This window comes from Vulpes lagopus, chromosome 3, assembly GCF_018345385.1.
Source record: "Vulpes lagopus strain Blue_001 chromosome 3, ASM1834538v1, whole genome shotgun sequence".
NCBI lineage: Eukaryota > Metazoa > Chordata > Mammalia > Carnivora > Canidae > Vulpes > Vulpes lagopus.
Genome location: NC_054826.1, coordinates 106,392,083 through 106,415,476, shown reverse-complemented (window position 1 = coordinate 106,415,476; position 23,394 = coordinate 106,392,083). Strand labels below are relative to the sequence as shown.

General features: G+C 43.9%; 1 protein-coding gene across 4 annotated transcripts in view; it reads left to right on the top strand.

The window, feature by feature from the left end:
• The first annotated feature begins 18,563 nt into the window (after window positions 1–18,563).
• Window positions 18,564–23,394, top strand: part of LOC121486786 (Snf2 related CREBBP activator protein) — a 31,532-nt gene continuing 26,701 nt past the window's right edge. For 2 of the 4 annotated variants that reach the window (XM_041748064.1, XM_041748061.1), the window contains exons 1-4: window positions 18,565–18,878; window positions 20,337–20,410; window positions 20,993–21,255; window positions 22,855–23,106. In XM_041748064.1, coding sequence (XP_041603998.1) covers window positions 21,202–21,255; window positions 22,855–23,106 — 306 coding nt within the window. In that variant the 5' untranslated portion in view covers window positions 18,565–18,878; window positions 20,337–20,410; window positions 20,993–21,201. Of the gene's footprint in view, window positions 18,879–18,914; window positions 19,173–20,336; window positions 20,411–20,992; window positions 21,256–22,854; window positions 23,107–23,394 lie in introns of those variants that run through there. The other 2 variants (XM_041748063.1, XM_041748062.1) reach the window with 2 other exon arrangements.

Below are 23,394 nucleotides of genomic sequence, written 5' to 3'. Positions count from 1 at the left end.
ATCAAGATCACGATGAGATGCCATACTGATTTATATGCAGTCTATGGCAACAGTTAAGTCAGATAACACCAAGTATCGGAGAAGGGCAATAGGTCTTTTGTACCTAGTTGGTGGGAATATATATCCATACAGCCATTTTGGAAAGCAATTTATCACTTTTTTAAAAGATTTTATTTATCCGTTCATGAGAGACACACAGAGAGAGACAGAGACACAGGCAGAGGGAGAAGCAGGCTCCCTGCAGGGAGCTCAATAAGGGACTCAATACCAGGACCCCAGGATCATGACCTGAACCAAAGGCAGACACTCAACCACTGAGCCACACAGGTGCGCCCAATTTATCATTTTCTTGTATAATTGAATATTCACATACCTTAAAACCTAGTAGTTCCACTCTTGGGCAAATATCCAGGAGCAAATTTTGTGCGTGTGCTCCAGGAGATATGTATATGAATATTCATAACAGCAGTGAATAAATGGCAAAAAACCCTCACCCAACAACAACAGAAAGAATTCCAACTTCCCTTCAACAGGAGAATGGATAAATACATGGGGGTATATTGACCAAATGAAATTACAGAAGAGTCAAATTTGAATGAACCACAGCCACATATCACCATTTAGATTATTTTTATTAACATAATAGTGTAAAAAAAGAAAACAGGAACCCAGGGACTACCTACACCATGATATTGTTTTTCTAAAATTCAGAAACAACTACAATTAAACAATATATTGTTTAATCATCATATTGAGGACAAAGCTGCAAAATTAAACACAAGAAAACAATAAACACAAAGTTCAAGATAGTGGTTTCCTGGTTTGTAGAGGGGAGGAGTATCTTGAATAGGATAGACATAGACCCCATCAGAAGATATGAATTGTTGTCAATATGATTTTAATATTAATAAGTAAATATATAGGGGTGGCTCAGTTGGTTAAGTGTCCGACTCTTGATTTCGGCTCAGGTCATGATCTCAGTGTTGCAAGATCCAGTCCCAAGTCAGGCTCTGCACTGGGTGTGGAACCTGTTTGGGATTCTCTCTCTCTCTCTCTCTCTCTGTCCCTCCCCTCCCCCCCTGCTCTTGCACACTCTCTTCCTCAAAAAAAAAAAGTAAATATAAAAACAAATGAACAAACAAAAACATAAAACAAGTAATTAAATAAAAGAAGACCATGAATGAACAGAAAGTAACAATGTGGCACAGATTAAAGATTTTAACTAATCTAATTCTTTATATCTGAAATACTTTCTTTAAAAAAATGATCATGTACCATATGCCACCACTTGTGTAAAAAAATCAGTGGGGGACTATCCATTATCCATACATACAAAATGTTACTCATAAAACAGTCTTTTACAAGGTAATTGGGGATTGGTTGGGATGAGAGATTATGGATAGGGAGACTTTCTTTTTACTTTATACCTTTGTGTACTGTTGGAACTTTTATTTTGTGCATGGAATATCTTTTCAGCAAGAGCTGTGTCAAAATAAAGAAATTAAAATAAAAATGAAGCTTTTTATTCAGTACAGTTGATATTTTATCGCAGATGTTTTAAAAGCTTGCTAATTAGTGGTATTGATGAGGGAGGGGCAAACAGGCACCCTTCATACCTTGTTGGTGGCAGAAATTGGAGGGCAATATTTAGTTGTATCTATGGAAATCTTAAGTGCACATATTCTGACCTAGTAAGTCTCTTCCACTTTAAGAATCTTCTTTACAGGGTGTCTCGCTTGTTCAGTCAGTAGAGCATGAGACTCTTGATCTCAGGGTCATGAGTTCAAGTCCCATTATGGGCATAGAGATTACTTAAAAAAAATTTACAGGTTCACTTGTACAGCTCAAGATGTAAGTGAAACAGAGTTGCCATCATAATGCAGTACAAAATTCAGTGCAGTACACACCATGGTGTATTCAAACAAGTGAGTATTCAGCGTCTATTTAAAAGTAAGAGATATGTATGTATTAACCTGAAAAGATGTTACACATATATTAAGTGTAAAAAGGCAAAATGTGGAACAATATATATAGTATGATATCATTTTCAGGCATAAAAGATATACATACTCATGGAAAATTTCTAAGCAAATGCAAACAACTGTTAACACCAGTTACTTCTGGGGAGTGGAATTAAAAGAGTGAAGGGAAGGACATACTTTCTGGTTTATATTTAATATTGGACTTTATTTTTTATAAAGAGCCAGCATTTATTACTGCTATAATAAAAAAAATCTATTTTAGGAGTGCTGAGTGGCTCAGTTGGTTAAGTGTCTGACTCTTGAGTTCCCCTCAGGTCTTGAACTCAGGGTCATGAGTTCAAGCCCTGCGTTGGGCTCCACGCTAGGCATGGAGCCTACTTTTTAAAAATTCAAAAAAATATATTTTAGAAGTTCAAAACAAAGTATTATATGTCAATTATATCTCATTGAAGCTGGGGAATAGTTTATAAATCAAGAAGAAGGAATATGGGGTGCCTGGCTGGCTCAGTCCATAGAGCATATGATTCTTGATCTTGGCGTTGGGAGTTCAAGCCCCATGTTAGATGTATAAATTACTCAAAATCTTAAGGGATACCCAGATGGCTCAGTTAGTTGAGCATCTGACTCTTGGTTTCAGGTCCGGTCTTGATCTTAAAGGTTGTGAAATCGAGCCCCTACCCCCACCCCTGCATGGGGCTCTGTTTTCAATGGGGAGTCTACTTGAAGATTCTCTCCCTCTGCCCCTCCTCCCACTTGTACGCACACATATGCACGTTCTCTTTCTCTCTCTCTCTCTTTTTTAAATTTTTTATGATAGTCACAGAGAGAGAGAGAGAGAGAGAGAGAGAGAGACAGAGACACAGGCAGAGGGAGAAGCAGGCTCCATGCACCAGAAGCCCGACGTGGGATTCGATCACGGGTCTCCAGGATCGTGCCCTGGGCCAAAGGCAGGCGCCAAACCACTGCGCCACCCAGGGATCCCTCTCTCTCTCTCTCTCAAATAATCTTTTAAAAAATAAATAAAATGTTGGGATCCCTGGGTGGCGCAGCGGTTTGGCGCCTGCCTTTGGCCCAGGGCGCGATCCTGGAGACCCGGGATCGAATCCCATATCAGGCTCCCGGTGCATGGAGCCTGCTTCTCCCTCCGCCTGTGTCTCTGCCTCTCTCTCTCTCTGTGACTATCATAAATAAATAAAATAAAAAAAAAAAAGAAAAATTAAAAAAAATAAATAAAATGTTTTTTTAAAAAGACTTTATTTATTTATTCATGAGAGACAGAGAGAGAGAGGCAGAGACACAGGCAGAGGGAGAAGCAGGTTCCATGCAGGGAGCCTGATGCAGGACTTGATCCCAGAACTTCAGGATCACACACCCTGAGCCAAAGGCAGACGCTCAACCACTGAGACACCCAGGCGTCCCAAATAAAATATCTTTTAAAAAGAAGCAAGGTGGGGTATCTGGGTGGCACAGTTGGTTGAGTGTCCAACTCTTGGTTTCAGCTCAGGTTGTGATTTCTTTTTTTTTTTTAATTTTTTTTAATTTTTTATTTATTTATGATAGTCACACACACACACAGAGAGGCAGAGACACAGGCAGAGGGAGAAGCAGGCTCCGTGCACCGGGAGCCCGACGTGGGATTCGATCCCGGGTCTCCAGGATCGCGCCCTGGGCCAAAGGCAGGCACCAAACCGCTGCGCCACCCAGGGATCCTCAGGTTGTGATTTCAAGGTCATGAGATCAAGCCCCACGTGGGACTCTGAGCTCAGTATAGAGTCTGTTTGAGATTCTCTCTCCCTCTCCCCTGGCCCCATGCTCATGCTCTCTCTCATGCTCTCTCTCTTAAATAAATATAGACGTCTTTAAAAAAAAATAAGAGATGTAAAAAAAGTAATTTTTTGCTCACTACAAATTTTTTTTTTTAATATTTTATATATTTATTTATTCATGAGAGAGAGAGAGAGAGAGAGGCAAAGACACAGGCAGAGGGAAAAGCAGGCTCCATGCAGGGAGCCCAATGTGGGACTTGATCACGCCCTGGGCCAAAGGCAGGCAGGCGCTAAACCACTGAGCCACCCAGGGACCCTACAAAAATTTTTTTTAATGAAAATAGAGAAGCATTTGAAGAAGAAAAGTTGTTTTTGCCTTCTTATCCTCAACAAGATATAACATTTAATAGTTTGGGATATATTCTTTTAAAAAATTTGTCTACTTCTTTATTTGCTTATTTAGATATGTTTATTTTTTACAAAATGGAATCATTTGTGTTGTTTTTTCACATTTTACCATGTCAATGATATATATGTACAATATTAGTTGTTTCCAAAACCAGAAATAATTATACTTTTTTTGTCCTGATAAGAAAATCTGGGACACCTGGGTGGCTCAGCGGTTGAGCGTCTGCCTTCAGCTCAGGGTGTGATCCCAGAGTTCCAGGATCGATTGCTACATCCGGCTCCCTGCGAGGGCCTGGTTCTCCCTCTGCCTATGTCTCTTCCTCTTTCTGTGTGTCTCTCATGAATAAATAAATACAATCTTTAAAAAGGTGGGGTGGGGGCAGCCCGGGTGGCTCAGCGGTTTAGCGCAGCCTTCAGCCCAGGGCATGATCCTGGAGACCCGGAATCCAGTCCCACATCGGGCTCCCTGCCTCTCCCTCTGCCTGTGTCTCTGCCTGTCTCCCTCTCTCTCTCTCTCCCTTTCTCTCATGAATAAATATATTTTTTAAATTTTTCATTTATTTATGATAGTCACACAGAGAGAGAGAGGCAGAGACATAGGCAGAGGGAGAAACAGGCTCCATGCACCGGGAGCCCGACGTGGGATTCGATCCCGGGTCTCCAGGATCGCGCCCTGGGCCAAAGGCAGGCGCCAAACCGCTGCGCCACCCAGGGATCCCTCTCATGAATGAATAAATAAATAAATAATCTTAAAGTGAAGAAAAAAGCAAATGTGAGTCTGTGAAGGTCTGAAAAAACCGTTTATGAGGCTAGCCATTAGGCTCTGTTCACAGTAGTTATATGTGGGAGATTGGATTGAGGCAGTTTGGGATTTTTGTAATGCGTTGCTTTCATAATAATCATACTTGCATGTGGTCACAATTTTTGAAAATTCAGACAAGCATACAAAAAGTTGAAATCATCCCCAAATCCTACCACTGAGATAACTCCAGTCTGCATACTAGTGCACGTTCTTTCTTCTTTCCTTCTCCGCCTAGAGAAACATATTCATCCTCTCAATTGAGAAACTGGAATCATACAGAATACACTGCTCTGTGCCCTGCTGTTTTCAATATGTTCCATGTCAGCACATCATTGTAATGACTGCACATTTTGCCATTATAATAACTATCCCATAATTTAATCAAGTGATCCCTTGCTGTTGCATATTTTTTATTTTTTTAATTAATTTTTATTGGTGTTCAATTTACCAACATACAGAAAAACACCCAGTGCTCATCCCGTCAAGTGTCCACCTCAGTGCCCATCACCCATTCCCCTCCAACACCCGCCCTCCTCCCCTTCCACCACCCCTAGTTCGTTTCCCCGAGTTAGGAGTCTTTATGTTCTGTCTCCCTTCCTGATATTTCCCAACATTTCTTTTCCCTTCCTTTATATTCCCTTTCACTATTATTCATATTCCCCAAATGAATGAAAACATACACTGTTTGTCCTTCTCCGATTGACTTATTTCACTCAGCATAATACCCTCCAGTTCCATCCACGTTGAAGCAAATGGTGGGTATTTGTCGTTTCTAATGGCTGAGTAATATTCCATTGTATACATAGACCACATCTTCTTTATCCATTCATCTTTCGATGGACACCGAGGCTCCTTCCACAGTTTGGCTATTGTGGCCATTGCTGATAGAAACATCGGGGTGCAGGTGTCCCGACGTTTCATTGCATCTGAATCTTTGGGGTAAATCCCCAACAGTGCAATTGCTGGGTCGTAGGGCAGGTCTATTTTTAACTCTTTGAGGAACCTCCACACAGTTTTCCAGAGTGGCTGCACCAGTTCACATTCCCACCAACAGTGTAAGAGGGTTCCCTTTTCTCCGCATCCTCTCCAACATTTGTGGTTTCCTGCCTTGTTAATTTTCCCCATTCTCACTGGTGTGAGGTGGTATCTCATTGTGGTTTTGATTTGTATTTCCCTGATGGCAAGTGATGCAGAGCATTTTCTCATGTGCATGTTGGCCATGTCCATGTCTTCCTCTGTGAGATTTCTCTTCATGTCTTTTGCCCATTTCATGATTGGATTGTTTGTTTCTTTGGTGTTGAGTTTAATAAGTTCTTTATAGATTTTGGAAACTAGCCCTTTATCTGATATGTCATTTGCAAATATCTTCTCCCATTCTGTAGGTTGCCTTTTAGTTTTGTTGACTGTATCCTTTGCTGTGCAAAAGCTTCTTATCTTGATGAAGTCCCAATAGTTCATTTTTGCTTTTGTTTCTTTTGCCTTCGTGGATGTATCTTGCAAGAAGTTACTGTGGCCGAGTTCAAAGAGGGTGTTGCCTGTGTTCTCTTCTATGATTTTGATGGAATCTTGTCTCACATTTAGATCTCTCATCCATTTTGAGTTTATCTTTGTGTATGGTGAAAGAGTGGTCCAGTTTCATTCTTCTGCATGTGGATGTCCAATTTTCCCAGCACCATTTATTGAAGAGACTGTCTTTCTTCCAATGGATAGTCTTTCCTCCTTTATCGAATATTAGATGACCATACATTTCAGGGTCCACTTCTGGGTTCTCTATTCTGTTCCATTGATCTATGTGTCTGTTTTTGTGCCAGTACCACACTGTCTTGATGACCACAGCTTTGTAGTACAACCTGAAATCTGGCATTGTGATGCCCCCAGCTATGGTTTTTTTTTTTTTTAAATTCCCCTGGCTATTCGGGGTCTTTTCTGATTCTGTTGCATATTTTTTAAACCTGTTTTTAAAACCTTTTCATTGTAAAGTATAAAGCATGTTAGAAGAATGTCTAAGATACATGTATTCTTTAAAAAGTAGTCATAAAAGAAAACATTTTTGTTACCTCTACTCTAGAAACATTATTTTAAAATATTTAGTTTTTTAAAAAGTTTTTAAAAAATTTATTTATTCATGAGAGACACACAGAGAGAGGCAGAGACATCGGCAGAGGGAGAAGCAGGCTCCCTATGGGGAGCCTGATGTGGGACTCGATCCCAGGGTCCTGGGATCATGACCTGAGCCAAAGGCAGAAGCTCAACCACTGAGCCACCCAGGCGTCCCAAAATTTTTAGGTTTTAAAAAATAAGAAAAGCATAACAAACACCTGTGTACTTCTCTAGAATTAACAAATACATGTTCTGTTAATTTTTTTGCTTCCTTTTTTAAATTAACAAGACAATAGAATGCATAAAATAGAATGCATTTTATCCTAACACCTTGTTTTAGAATACAATACTTTATGTTCACTCTTTTGTGACTACTTCAATGGACCAAGGCCAATATTGACAGCTCGATATTCTCCTTTTGAAGTTTCAAAAGTCTTAGAGTTGGCTCTTAGTATAGGTTCTTGTGTCTTTCCAACAAGAGTTCATTAATCTTTGAAAAATTCCTTGCTTTCTGGTTCAACAAGGTATTGCAGGCTCACCTTCTACCTTTCAGCTTTAGTCACACACCTGGCCTTTTTGGCAACCAGCCCTACCCAGTTCCTTTTAGAGACTATGATCTGGATGCTAAGATGCTTTGTTAGATGTAGAATTGTCAAAATAAATGCAACTTTACAGACACCGGTGAAGTTCTCTTTGCTCTGTGAAATGATTGTCATCAGTTTCACATTTCCCTGATTATTCACGAGGGTGACCATCTTTTCAATGTATTTATTGGCCATTTGAGTTTCCTTGTCTCCCAACTCCTGATTCTTTGTCCATTTTTCTGTTGTTAAACTCTCATGGCACATCCAATTTTTTTGCTTTTATAAATAATGCTGTGATGAATATCTTTGTACATGCACATTTGCTCATTTTTTCTGATTCATTCCTTAGAGTAAGTTTCTCTCTCTCTTTTAAAAAAAGTTTCTTAAAGCTGAATTTCTGGGGCAAAGAATATATTTTAAATTTACAACTTTATTTTTTTATTTTTAAGAAACAATCATTTAAAAATCCAAACCAAAGGGGCACCTGGGTGGCTCAATCGGTTAAGTGTTTGGCTCAGGTCATGATCCTGGGGTCCTGGGATCAAGTCCCACATCAGGCTTCCTGCTCATCTTCCCTCTCCCTCTGCCTCTCCTACTTGTGCTCTCTCTCTCTCTCTCTCTCTCCCAAGTAAATAAATAAGATCTGTTTAAAAATCCAAATAAAAAACACTGTGTACACTTGCACTCCCCTTGCAACAGCACCAGCACGTGTCTGTCTCCCCGCACCCTTCCTAGAACTGAGCATCATGATTTTAGTTTCCTTCTTTGAGGATGGGGGATGTTTTTGACTGGCAAGCTTGCTTAAGATGTGCTGGATTCAACCTGTAAAGCCCCTGCACTGTGTTGGCCGTGTTCTCAAAAGTTCCCAGTCCTCCCAGAGAGGAGAGAGGTATTCCAACAGCTCCCCAGCCTCTCCTAGTCTCCTCGGACCTCAGCCACTTTATAGCTGCCTCTGGAGGCAGAGGTCCCCTTGGAAGAGCTATTTGCTATATCTGGCAACCCTACCACCAGGTTCCTGTTCTACTCCTCTCACTGAGCCTGCAGCAATCATCTCCAGACTTCACCCCTACTGTCTATTGTCTCCAGCAGCCTCTGCTCAAAGCCCTCCTGCTACACTGAGAATTCCACCTAAACTCCTTAGCTGGGCCTTCAAAGCCCTTCCAAATCCAGGCCTGGCCCTTCTCTCAGACCTCATTCCAAATGTTCCCCAGCCTCCTGGAACACTCTGGGCCTCCTGGTTGTTTCCAGTTAGGATAAGCTGGGCCAGCCTCAGAGTCTTTGTACTTTCTTACCTCCGCTCAGAACGTTCTCTCCCCAAAGCATCCTCTGTTCAAATGTTGCCACATCAGGTAGGCCTTGCCAGACCACCTGGCCTGAGACAGCATCTTCCATGCCCCAACCCTGCCTTATTTTTTTCCCCAACACACACCACCCACCCACCTTTATTTTATACTTTGACTTGCTTAATACATTTGGCCTTTGTCTTCCCTCGCCGGGAATGCAAGCTTGATAAAAGCAGACCTTAAAGTTATTGGTTAGTTTTTTCCAACATCATCTTCCTGGTGTCTAGGATAATTCCTGGCACCTTTCAGACTTGGATCCGACAGGCCATCCTGCACAGCAGTTAAGGGCACAGTTGTGAGTCAGTCTCTCTGGATTCAAGCCCCTGCTCTGCTTGCTGCTTTCCAGGTGTGTCACCTGGGGCCAGTAACTTAACTATCCTTTTTACCACCTGTGAAACAGGGATGATAATCTACTTGAATTGGATTATTGTGAGAATTACTTTTTTAAGGTTTTATTTATGAGAGAGAGAGAGAGAGAGGCAGAGACACAGGTAGAGGGAGAAGCAGGGTCCCTATGGGGAGCCTGATGCAGGACTCAATCCTAGGACCCCAGGATCACACCCTGAGCCAAAGGCAGACGTTCAACCACTGAGCCACCCAGGAATCCCACTATTACAGCTTTTGCACGAATTTAACACATACCGGTTTTTACTGTTACACACACGCAAACATCACCAACCCCAATCTATTGATTTTGGGAAGGGAGAGAGACTGGCCCCAGGGAGATGGATTAGGAAGTTGGTAGGATGGACCGAGCTCTAGAACTCTGACTTGCTAACGGGGTTAGGAGCAGCTGGCTGGATGGTAGAGAGCAGGAGGCTAGAGGACTTGAGAGCTTGAAGTTTCATTTGTGTAGCACCTTACGCAAGACTGAGAAAACAGCAATTGTCCATACCAAAGAATGGAGTGGGGAGGCAGTGGAGATGGTGGTAGTGAGGAAGGGGGACTAAAGTCCCAGCAGTCCCAGAGTGCCTGGCTGGCTCATGTGGTCCCAACAAGCCAGTTCTTGGTACTGTCACTGATTTCGAGTCACCAAGGGCTAAGGATCAAGTGTGGGGCTGAGGATATATAGAATATTGAAATATTTAAGATGTGGGGTTCCTGGGTGGCCAGTCGGTTAAGCATCTGCCTTCAGCTCAGGTCATGATCCCAGGGTCCTGGGATCGAGCCCCACATCAGGCTCCCAGAGCAGCAGGGTAGTCTGCTTCTCCCTTTGCCCCACCCCCTGGCGTCCTCTCTTTCTCAAATAAATAAAATCTTAAAAAAAGAAATATTCAAGATGTAATGGACAAGACTTGGTGGCTGGATGTGGGGCATGAGGGAAATGGAAGGTGATGGCTATGTTTCTAGTTTAAGCAACTGGGTGGATGGTGGCACCACCCCCTCAGAGCAGATTTTGTGGTTCGACTCAGTGAGTTCAGTTATGGAAGTGTGAGTCTCCAGTGCCTGGGAGGCCAGGAGGAATCCAGTAGTTAGACAGATGGGAACACAAGTTCTGAGCTGGGGAGAATGCTTGGCTTAAGAGGTGATAGTTGGAATGTACAATGAAATCATGACAAAATGCTTTTTTCTTCTGGGATCTCTTTAGGCAAATTACCAGAAATGCTTACATGTAAATGCTTTCTGGTTGCAGACTGGCTTCTCCACTTCATCTAGACTGCTCTATAATCCCCCTGATACTTCTAGCAATGGAGGGTCCCTGTAAAGAAGGGGTCCATGAGCTTAAACTTCCTTAGCTTCAGAGTATCTGCCTCTGTTCCTGTGGATGTGTTGGATGAGAAAAGACAATTGAGGGAAGAATCTTGAGGAATGTCTACAATTGATGGAGGGGTCCAGGAGAAGTGGTCTGTAAGGGAGACTGAGAAGGGGCATCCAGGGAGGTAGGAGTTAGGAGAAGACTGGGAAAGGCTTCACAGAAGGCAAGAAGAATGGCTGTTTAGAGGATCATTATCACTAGCGATCAACTATCTGCCAAGTTCTAATGATTCCTCTCCCTCTATCTCTGCTGCCACCTCCTGGCCAATAGTCCCCATTACAACTGGGTAATTGCTCTGGCTTCTGGTGTCCAGCCTCTAGAGGAGACTGGGTCATGTCCATCCCTCTTCAACAACATTCAGTAGCTCCCGGTCACGTCCTAATTAATCCCACTAGGGCCTGGAATGCTGGACCTTTGGCCGCCTGGTTCCAGGTGACTTATCTGTCTCAATCTGCTCCCTTAGAAGATAAGCTAATCTATTCACTATCCCCACAACCCTCAACCTTGTAGCTGTGTCATCTTCCTGAATTGCCCACCCTTCATGCCTAAATTTTTCAAAGTCAGGCTCAAATGACATCTTATCTAGGAAGCCCTCCCTGATACACACTGGATCTGACCTGACCCTTGGTCACCTTCTTCTGTGGCATCAAAACACTGCCCTGATATTCACGAAGTTCACAGATCACCCTCCAATAAACGAAATTCCTGGGAGTAGAGACTGTGTCATCTTCCCTCCTGTCTCTCCCATTTAACCCAGCACAGGGCCTGATACTCAGTGGGCAGAGGAAATGCTGATCAGGAAAGCACACTTACTACCACTCATATGTAGGAAAAAGAAGTCGCAGATTCAACTACCCTCAAGAGCCAGACATAGATATGACAAACGCATGAAGTTGCCCAGTGCTCGACGATGAGGAATGGTGGGGCCTATGGCAAGTAGGAGCCTTCATTCTTCTGCTTAAAGTATTAATAACACTCAGAACATTAAAACACTATGGAAAGCCCGTCTGAAAACGAATCTTGGGGTGCCTGGGGGCGGGGGCTCAGTTGGTTAAGCAGCTGCCTTCAGCTGGAGTCATGGTCTCAGGGTCCTGGGATCTAGCTCAACGTTGGGATCGCTGCTCAGTGGGGAGCCTGCTTTTCCCTCTCCCTCTGCTGTTCCCCCTGCTTGTGTTCTCTGGCTATCTCTCTGTGTCAAACAAACAAACAAACAAATAAATAAATAATCTTAAAAAAAAAAAAGAAATGGGCAGCCTGGGTGGCTCCGCAGTTTAGCGCCACCCTCAGCCCACGGCATGATCCGGGAGACCTGGGATCAAGTCCCATATCAGGCTCCCAGCATGAAGCATGTGTGTGTGTGTGTGTGTGTGTGTGTGTGTCTCATGAATAAATAAATAAGATATTTAAAAAAAAAAAGAAAGAAAACTAAACTCGACCTGAAGAGTCAGGAGTTTGAGACTCTGAAATATGAGTCCAAAACACACTCCTCTGTTTAGGTGGCTCTTTAGAGCTTTCAAAGCATTTTTACAACTCTATCTCCCCTTTACATATAAGAAAAGTGAGGCTCAGAGAAGTGAGGTGCTTAAGATGACATAGCAAGGAATTAGTAGCACAAGGCTACGTCCAATCCATTTGGACTCTGGCTTGGCCTCCTGTTTTCTGAAGGTGATGGGAAGAGGGTATAAAAAGATAAACATCATTCATTTTTTAAAAATTAAGGCTATTTTTAGAGCAATACATTGTTCATAGCATTGAGGGGAAGATAGAGATTTCTTTTTTTTTAGGATTGTACTTATTTATTCATGAGAGACACATACACACAGAGGCAGAGACATAGGCAGAGGGAGAAACAGGCTCCATGCAGGGGGCCTGATGTGGGACTCAATCCCTGAACTCCAGGATCATGCCCTGAGCTGAAAGCAAAGCTTAACCACTGAGCCATCCAGGCGTCCCAAGATAAAGATTTCTTATATTGCCTGGTCCCCACACATGCAAAGTCTATTATCAGCATCCTTCACGACAGCGGGACATTTGTTACATTTGATAAACCTACACTGACACAGTATAGTCACCCAAAGTCCATGATTGACATTACAATTCACTCTTGGTATGGTACTTTTTGTAGGTTTAAACAAATGTAATCACACGTATCCACCATTAGAGTATCATAAAGAGTATTTTCTGCCCAAAAAATCCTCTGTCCTTTCCTCCTATTCATCTCTCCCCCACTGACCCCTGGCAACTGCTGATACTTGTAGTCTCCATAGTTTTGCCTTTTTCAGAATGTCATGCAGTTGGAATGATACAGTATGGAACCTTTTCAGATTGGTTTCTTGTATTTATGTTTATTCCATGTTTTTCTTTCTTTCTCTCTCTCTCTCTCTTTTTAAAGATTTATTTATTTATTCATGATAGATGTAGAGAGAGAAAGAGAGAGGCAGAGACACAGGAGGAGGGAGAAGCAGGCTCCATGCACCGGGAGCCCGATGCGGGACTCGATCCTGGGTCTCCAGGATCACGCCCTGGGCCAAAGGCAGGCGCCAAACCGCTGCGCCACCCAGGGATCCCTGGCCCATTTTCTTAAACAGGTTTTTTTATTATTGAGTTTTAAGAATTCTTTGAATATATTGAATAACAGTCTTTTATCAGATGTCTTTTGTAAATATTCTCTCCCAGTCTGTGGCTTGTCTTCTCATTCTCTTTACATTGTTTTTCACAGAGAAAGGACACCTGGGTGGCTCAGCAGTTGAGCGTCTGCCTTTGGCTCAAAGTATGATCCTGGAGTCCTGGGATGGAGTCCCACATCAGGCTCCCTGCATGGAATCTGCTTCTCCCTCTGCCTGTGTCTCTGCCTTCTCTCTGTGTCTTTCACAGAGAAGTTTTTAATTTTAATGAATTCAAGATCATCAATTGTTTCATATATGGATCATCCTTTTCATATTATTTCTAAAAAGGCATCAACACCACAGTCCAGATCATCTAGGTTTTCTCCTACATTATCTTCTAGGTGTTCCACAGTTTTGGTCTTTACATTGAAGTCTGCAATCCATTTTGAATTAGTTTTTGTTAAAGGTGTAAGTCTAGATTAATATTTTTGTTTATGGATGTCCAGTTGTTCTAGCTCCATTTGTTGAAAAGTACTTTTGTTCCATTGTATTACCTTTGCTCCAAAGTCAGTTGATCCTATTAATGTGGGTCTATTTCTGGGCTCTCTATTGATCTATTTGTTCCATTCATATATCTGTCTATTCTTTTGCCAATATTACATGTCTTGATTACTGCAGCTTTACAGTATCTCTTGGAAGTCAGGTAGCGTCAGTTTCCGACTTTGTTTTCCTTGAATAATATCTTGGCTATTCTGGGTCTTCTGCCTATCAGTATAAACTTTAGAATCAGTTTGTTGATATTCACAAAATAGTTTGCTGGGATTTTGACTGGGATTGTACCAAATCTATAGATCAAGTTGGGAAGAACGGACATCTCGACAATATTCAGTCTTCATCACTCGCTTTTCATTTAACCATTTTCATTTGTCAAATGGACCAATCTCCTTTTCACAGGGTTGTTTGAAATGTTTTTCATATTTCAGTAATTATTTAGAGTACCGTAAACCCTATGACAATGTCCCTGCTCTTAGGGAGCTTATCTTTTTAGAGGGTGGAGTGGAGTAGGCAATAAACAAGCATACAAATAAATTAGTAATTTCTTTTTTTAATATTATTTATTTATTAATGAGAGACACACAGAGAGAGATCGGCAGAGAGAGAAGCAGCCTCCACGCAGGGAGCCCGATGCGGGACTCCATCCCCGGTCTCCAGGATCAGGCTCTGGGCTGAAGGCGGCGCTAAACTGCTGAGCCACCCGGGCTGCCCAAATAAATTAGTAATTTCAAATACGTATTGTGAAGAAAGCATGTAATAGGAGTGGCTGGCAGTGAAAGGGCTATTTAAGGTCAGGGAACTTCTCTGAAGAGGCAGCAATTGAACTAAGACTTTCATGAAAAGAGAGAGCTATCCATGAGAAAAAAACTTTCAGATAGAGGAAACAACAGAAATAAGGCTCTGGAAGCAGAAATGAACTTGATGGATGATTTGGAGAAGGACATGGCAGTTACAGTAGTGAACAAGGGGTAAATAAAATTTTAAAAAAGACAGGTTATATCTTGTAGGATATTTATTTTTATTTTTATTTTTATTTTATTATTTTTAAAATTTAAGTATAGGGACACCTGGGTGGCTCAGTGATTGAGCACTTGCCTTTGGCTCAGGTCGTGATCCTACTGTCCCGGGATCCAGTCCCGCACCATTAGTAAATAAATAAGCCTAGGGATCCCTGGGTGGCGCAGTGGTTTGGCGCCTGCCTTTGGCCCAGGGCGCAATCCTGGAGACCCAGGATTGAATCCCACGTCCGGCTCCTGGTGCATGGAGCTTGCTTCTCCCTCTGCCTATCTCTCTGCCTCTCTCTCTCTCTCTCTCTCTCTCTGTGTGTGTGTGACTATCATAAATAAATAAAAATGTAAAAAGAAAATAAAAATAAAAAAAATAAATAAATCTTAAAAATTTTTTTTTAAGATTTTATTTATTTTTTCATGAGAGACCCAGAGAGAGAGAGAGTCAGAGACACAGGCAGAGGGAGAAGCAGGCTCCATGCAGGTAGCCTGATGTGGGACTTGATCCTGGGACTCCGGGATCACACCCCGAGCCAAAGGCAGCCGCTCAACCGCTGAGCCACCCGGTGTCCCTTAAAATTTTTTTTAAATTAAAGTTTAAGTATAAAATATGTGCTTTGAGGTACACAAAGTATACACATTTTAAGTACACAGCTCAATGGATGTTTACATCTGTGCAAACTCATGGAAATGATCTCATCTACATCAAGATATAGAATAGTGGTCAGCAGACATTTTTGGGAAAGTACCAGACAGAAAAAAGTTTAGGCTTTGTGGGCCTATGGCCTCTGTTGCAACTACTCTGCTCTGGTACCGCAGCAGGAAAGCAGCCACAGATGCCATGTTAACCAATGAGTATGGTGGAATTCCAATAAATCTTTGGTTACAGACACTGAACTTTGATTTACATGGACTTTCCATGTGTCACGAAAGTTTTCTTTTGATTTTTCCTCAAACATTTGTAAACGTAAAAACCATTCTTAAACTTGTGATTTAGACTTGTTAGCATCTTAGCTTGTATGCTTTACAAAACAGGTGCTGTACAGGACCTTTGGGCCATAGTTTACCAACTCCTGATACAGATTTCTAATATCCCCTTGTGGCTCTTCCTAGGTAAAATATGCCCCCTTCTCAATGGTTATTATTATTTTTTTTATCACCATGAATTAGTTTTGCCCCCTCTCGAACTTTATATAAATGTAGTTACATGTATATACTCTTGTGCCTGGCTTCTTCAGCTCAACATAATGTCTGTCCTGTGGAGATTTTAAGTGATAATACATAATTTGGCTTTTCATTTAAATGAATTAAGATGCCAATTGGAGGTCTTAAGCGTGAGAGCAACATGATCTGATTTATATGTAAAGTTCACTCAGATTGCTCTGTGGAGAATAAAGAGAAACAGGAGTGGGAGTGGGAAACCTAGTCAGGGATAATCCAAGCAAGAGATGATGGTGGCTGGCTCAAGGGTGTTAGTCATGGAAATAGAAGAGATTTCGGTTTTGTTTTCAGTTTGAGCTCATTAATCCTATACTGGTTATTGTTTTTTAAAGATTTTATTTATTCATGAGAGACACAGAGAGGAAGGCAGAGACATAGGCAGAAGTAGAGGCTCCCCACGGGGAGCCTGATGTGGGACTCAATCCCAGGACCCCAGGATCATGACCTGAGCTGAAGGCAGACACTCAACCACAGAGCCACCCAGGCATCCTTATTTTTGCTTTTAATCAAGTATTATAACACAAGTGGTTATACTAATAAATTTCCTTAATAATCTGAGACTGGTGTAGTGGATTTCTGTGAATAAACCATGTTTCTATCCTCAAGAGGTTAATAATACTTTTGGGGGGACAGGCAGCCTGGGTGGCTCAGCAGTTTAGGGCCACCTTCAGTCCAGGGCCTGATCCTGGAGACCCGGGATTGAGTCTCACGTTGGGCTCCCTGCATGGAGCCTGCTTCTCCCTCTGCCTGTGTCTCTGCCTCTCTCTCTGTGTCTCTCATGAATAAATAAATAAAATCTTTTTAAAAAAATAATACTTTTCGGGGTAGGGGTGGACAGACCATAAATCTAGATACAATGCAATCAGCGCTTTATGAAACCCAGGAGGCTATAGAAGCCAACAGTATGAAAATCAGGCTAGGTGTGGTCAAATGAGATCACCTGGGGGTGTGTGGCCCTGGAGCTCAATTTTGAAGGAAGAATAGCTGAAAAAGGATGAAAGGTTTATGGGAAGGCCAAGACATGTGAAGTCTCTTGGGAGCTCAATGTGGTTCTATGATAGGGTCTCAGAAATATGTAAGCTTGGTATGGGAAAAAAAAAAAAAAAGACTTTGAACTGGGCCTGAATGGATTGGCATTTATCCATTTTTCAATCAAGCAATTTGGGTGCTTCTATATACCTTGAGGCTCCAGGATAGGCCAGAGGTAGCAAACTGGCAACCTGTGGTTAAATTTGACCCTTAGATGTATTTCGGACTGCATTCCTGCAGGATGACCACTGGAATAGTGGTTGTTTCTCCCAGACAAAGCCTATAGTCTCCAGCCCCTCACATTCCTCTCCTGACCCTCTTCACTTTATTTACATCACCTTCTTGGCTTTTTTAGATATTTGAGTTTTCTTTTTTAAAACTTATTTTCTTATTAAAGTATAATTAACATACAATGTTATATTAGTTTCACGGGTACAAGTTTTTGAGTTTTCAACCCCTGATCTTTGCTGTAAGAAAAATAGAACTTCAAATCAGTGACACTGAGAAGGATCAACTGAGTAAAACAGTTAAGAACTGAGTGAAGAGGCCCTGAATGAGACTTTATCAGGGTTTCCTAACCTGGTTCCCAGGGTGGGTTTTAGTTGGTAAATTTTGTGTGTATCCTTGTGGTTTATTTATTTTATTTTTTTTAAGATTTTATTTATTTATTCATGAGAGACAGAGAGAGAGAGAGAGAGAGAGAGAGGCAGAGAGAGAAGCAGGCTCCATGCAGGGAGCTTGATGTGGGACTCGATCCTGGGTCTCCAGGATCACACCCTGGGCCAAAGGCAGGCAGGTGCTCAACTACTGAGCCACCCGGGCGTCCCTATCCTTGTGGTTTAGACTGCTTGCCTATGAATGTTGGCTTTAGGCTCCGTCACCGGTTAATCCATGAGCTTGATTCATTTGTAAAATGAAGCATTGCTGGGATTAAAAGAGAATTAGTGCACAAAGTGGTCTCAGTAGAAGATAACTGTTACTATTCTATTCTGGGGTGAGGGTATCTCAAAGGAGTTCTTAACCTAGAAAGTTGGCCAACAAATGGCATATAGGTGCTTGGGAGCTATCGGGAATAACACCCTTGTGTAAAGCGAAGCAGCTATGTAAGTACACTGCCGTGGGAATCCAGAGGCCCAGGCTCTACTGCTAACTTGCTGAAAGTACCTGACAAATTGCTTCAGCTCTCTGGGTGATCTATTAAGAAACGGGGGACTGGTCCGAATTGGCAGCCGCAATGCAGCTCCACTGGCACTTTCTCCTGTAGAGAATAAAGACACTCTGCCGCGGGGCAAGCGCGGAGTCTCCAGAGGACTACATCACCCAGCCTGCTTTGCGCTTCGGACAGCGCCCTACGCTAGCACGCGAGCCTCCCCGATCCTCCAACCTCCAGTTACTGTCTCTCGCGAGAAGACGGGCCGCGCCGGCGGTAGCGATAGAGAGCTGTGGTGGTGGTGCTGGTGGTGGTGGCGGCCGAGACGGCGGCGGCCATTTTGGTGGGGCCTCGGAAGCGGCGGCGGCGGTTCGCTGAGAGTAGCGCCTTCCATTTTTCCCACCCACCGCCCGCATCTCTGTGTCGTGAGAGGAGGCAATGGAAGCAAGGCGGTGGCAGTAGCCGCGGGCCCCAGGGGAATTTAAAGGCCGCAAAGGCGGCGGCCAAGAGGGGGCCCTCCCCCCTCCTCGGCGGGAGGGGGGGTGGTGCGCACGCCCCCGAGGACGCAGGTAAGGAGAGGGAGACAAGATGGCGGACACTCCACAGTTCCCCCTCCCCTGACGGGAGACTGCGCGCGCATCTTTCCGCCACCGCCTCTCCTCCCACCTTCCCGGGGTGCTGCGCGCGCACCTTCGGCCGGGGCCCCGGGGCCGGTGCGCGAGGCTGTCGGCGCGCGCCCATAGAGACAGGCTGAGGGGGGCCAAGCCGGCCAGCACAGGGCCCAGGCGCATCTCCTCTCCCCTCCCGTCCGTCTGCGCACGCGTGCCTGAGCGAGCGAGCGAGCCCTGAGAGGACGGACCCAGGTGCGCTCCCGCCCGCCCACCAAACCCAGCCCCCCCCCCCAGGGGCGCGCGGGAAGAGGAAGGGGGGCGTGGGACGAGGAGTCGGGGCGCGCGCCCACCATATCCAGTCAGTAACCAGGACCTGGCGGCACGAACCCTCCCTTATGTCAGCCCTTCGCGGTCTGGTGGTGGGGGGCTCCCTGACGGGTAGGGATGAGAGACTTCCCAGCTTGCGACCCTTGTGTGCGTGGGTTTGGGCTCTGGCGGGAGCCCCCGGGCGGTGCGCGCAGCCGGCTCTCTCCACCTCCAGGCGCGCACGCGCGGGCCCCTCCCCCAGTCTGTCGCGCACGTTGGGTGGGGTGGGAGTCTAGGAGGGGGCGGGGCTAGTTTAGGTTTAGTGGCAACTTGGGGTAGAGGTCAGGGGTCACGCCGGGTCAGTCTGTTGGAAGGAGTTGGGAGGCAGCAGTGAAGCCAGGGGTCAAGAGTTCAGGCGTCATGAATTCTGGTTAGCTCGGGTCTTGTGAATCTGTTGTGGAGGAAGGAGTGAATCGAAGGCTGCACTGTGGCTAAGGAATTTCCTTAAACACTGGGGAAACACTTCCGGGCCTTTGGTGGGTTTACCCTACCTGTTTCCGGGGCATGGTTCTTTGCCGAGCGGTCTTTCTCACTTCTGACTTCTCCTCTAATGTCTCCTGCTGCAATTCTTGTGTTTGAGGAAGTGTCTCATGGGGCAGGTATAGGAGTTACGGGGCCCTGCCCTGAGGAAGGGTGGATTCTCCTGTGATTCTCTTCAATCCTCACTTGAAAGGAGAGCCAACATCTTTCAGAGCTTCTGGATGTGACAGCTTTTTTGCTATTTGCCCTCTGTTCCGTGGTTAGAACCTTTTACACTTAAGCTTTTTAAACTTTTTGTTTTTTGTTCTTTGCTTGACTGCACTGCTTCTCTTCCAGCCAGAATCTTAGCTCTCTGAGGGAATTGTGTTTTTGCAAAACATGATTTGCTTTTATTTTTTCTGAAACGTGAGCTTTCCTTACTATAATTCTCTTCAACCTTTGATTTTGGTGTATTTAAAAGCTTCAAAAGTTGTCGTAAAGAAGGCTTTGATGTTCGTAAATCATCGTGGAATAAACCGATCGTGGATCAGTTCCTCACTGCCTGTTTTCCTTCCCTTATGCTTGTTTCAGGCGTGATTCCTCTCAGTACGGCGGCACCGTGGAAGTACAGACTTTCACAGGGGGTGTGGTCTCAGCTCACACAGGTGAGGGTTCAGATACCATTTTGTGTACTGATGCTAATGGAAAAGATGTTTGAGATGAGAGAAATTATAAGTATTTTTGGTTTTTTGATAGTGGCGCAAGCACAAAAGTTGACTTGTAAATAGAAAAAGGTCTGATAACCCTGATTTTCCCAAGGAGAGTAGCACCTTCTCCGTGGTTTTGGTATCAGACTACCACAATTTAAGTCTTTCTATCAGTTCCTTACTGTGTGACCTTATGCAAGTCATTTAGGTCTCTGTATGCTGACTTTCTAACGTAAAATAGGGAACATAGTAGAATGCAGGCTCCATTTAGGTCTGGGATGTTTTCTGTGTGATCTAACTTCAATATATTGAAGAAACTAAACGTTTATAAAGGTGTGAAAAATAACGTGGTTTGCAAGGTAGGTATGAAGATTACAGAATGTATGAAGTCAGTGTTTAGTACGGTATGACACATAGCGGAAGCTCAAGAAACATAGGCTTTAATCATTGTTTATTTACCTTTGTTCTTAAATTTTTTTTTTTTTTTAAGGTTCATTAATCTTATTAAAACCCATTTTTACTCTTTTTTACCCTACTTAGGTGCTCCAGAGGCCGGTGGACCTGAGCGGAGGCTGGGACGCCCTAGTGGGCCCCGGGCCCTGGAAGGCGGGTCCCGGTGGCCGGTGGCCCAGAATGAGGCCAGCTCCCAGCATGCCCTGCAGCCGGACGCCAGCCCCTCGGCCAGCAGCAGTGGTGATAACAACCCAGTCATTCTTCAGGCGTCCAAAGAGGAGCCTGGGAGTGGGACCATGCAGAGCAGCCCCTCCCCTGCTCACCCTCAGCTCCCAATCTTGCAGACACAGGTTTGAAAGTGGATGGGTTCCTTCTCTGCTTTTGCTTTGTGGGTTGTTGGCTCTGAGGCAGAAAAAAATGTGGCAAGTTTTAGCCACATTTCCATGATCCTAGCTAACTGGAAAATTTTTGGTGCTTATGTTGACCATCAGGCCTGTTAGATACATTGTTTTTGACATTAGTGTAATATTGGTCACTAGGAGTGTGGAAACTCCTTGTTACCTGAAAAGGTTTCAACTAGGCCAGGTTGGAAATGGGTTGGGACAACATGCTTCTAAGACAGAGAGCTTTGAGAATAGCTCAGTTTCTTTAGGAATTGGAGCATTATGGATGGTGTGTAGCATTTATACTTTCCTTATAGCACCAAGGAAATGGAAGAGTAGAAAAAACATGGCTTTTGAGAATAGACATATATAGGTTTGCATAGGTAGGTTTTTAATTGGTATGGATTTGATACTTAAAATTTTCCTGAGCACCTGGGGAATTTTGTGACATACAGTCTTTTGTCGTTTAACTGAGGTAGGAATTTCAGTGGCACACTTGAGGCTAGTGTGCCAGAGTGATTTTTTTGGTTTTCCTCACTACCTACATTTAAGTGAGATATTATTTCCTCCTTATTACTGTTTGTGCAGTAGCTTGTAAAGTAATAGGTGAATATTTGAGAATAGTGACTCCCTTTTCTTCCCACCTTCCTAGTAAAGGAAACTACCAAGATTGTTGAAGAACATAAAAAGATTTAAGTGATCTTGGTGGTGGTCTTTGTTGCCTTTTGAATTTGGTGGTAACTCAGATTTGTTCTAATAGGTCCATATGCCACACTTGATGTATAAAGGAGGGAAGAAGAGGGAGTTGTTCACGTGAATGAAATTCTTGAGGTTCTGAAAGGATCATTAGCGTTTGAAATCATCTGCCCTAGTATGTTCTTAAATTCAGAAACTGTAAATGTCAAGCTATAACTTTTCTTACATCTGTAAACTTGGCTTTGTTATCTTGAAGGTCTTTTAAAAATGATATCGCATATATTTGTGTTTATAAAAACAAGATTGATCATTTACTCTGGAGTTTTTCCTTGTGAAGATAGAATGAAATAATATCAATAATTTTTTTTTTAGGGGTCCCTGGGTGGCGCAGCGGTTTGGCGCCTGCCTTTGGCCCAGGGCGCGATCCTGGAGACCCAGGATCGAATCCCACATCGGCCTGCCTTTGGCCCAGGGCGCAATCCTGGAGACCCAGGATCGAATCCCACATCGGGCTCCTGGTGCATGGAGCCTGCTTCTCCCTCTGCCTATGTCTCTGCCTCTCTCTCTCTCTCTCTGTGACTATCATAAATAAATAAAAATTAAAAAAAAAAAAACTTTTTTTTTTAAAGATTTTATTTCAGAGAGAGCATGCACAAGCAAGCATGAGTGGCGGGGAGGGGCAGAAGAAGAAGCAGACTCCCCACTGAGCAGGGAGTCTTACACGGGGTTTGATCCCAAAGTCCTGGGATCGTGACCTTAGCCAAAAGCAGACAATTAATCAACTGAGCCACCCAGGCGCCCGATGAGAACTGCTGGTATGGTGCTAAGTAAAGTAAACATTCATTTTATTTATCATTTTTGTTTTTCTAGATGGTGTCGGACGGCATGACAGGCAGCAATCCTGTGTCCCCTGCCTCATCCAGTTCCCCAGCCTCTAGTGGGGCAGGCGGCATCTCCCCCCAGCATATAGCTCAAGATTCCTCTCTGGATGGACCTCCAGGGCCCCCAGATGGTGCCACAGTGCCCCTGGAGGGGCTCAGCTTACCCCAGGCTGCTGACCTGGCTAACAAGGGCCCAAAGTGGGAGAAGAGCCATGCTGAGATTGCAGAGCAGGCCAAGCATGTATGTATTGGGGAGGTCTCTGAGGATTCTTCTTTCTTCAACTCCTATGTCCTTTGAGCATTTTACTTTTCTTTCCGTATGGATGGATGGATTTATTTATTTTTTAAAGATTATTTATTCATGAGAGACAGAGAGAGAGAGTGGGAGAAAGAGAGGCAGAGGGACAGGCAGAGGGAGAAGCAGGCTCCGTGTAGGAGCCTGACATGGGACTTGATCCTGGGTCTCCAGGATCACCCCCTGGGCCGAAGGCAGCGCTAAATCGCTGGGCCGCTGGAGCTGCCCAAGTTT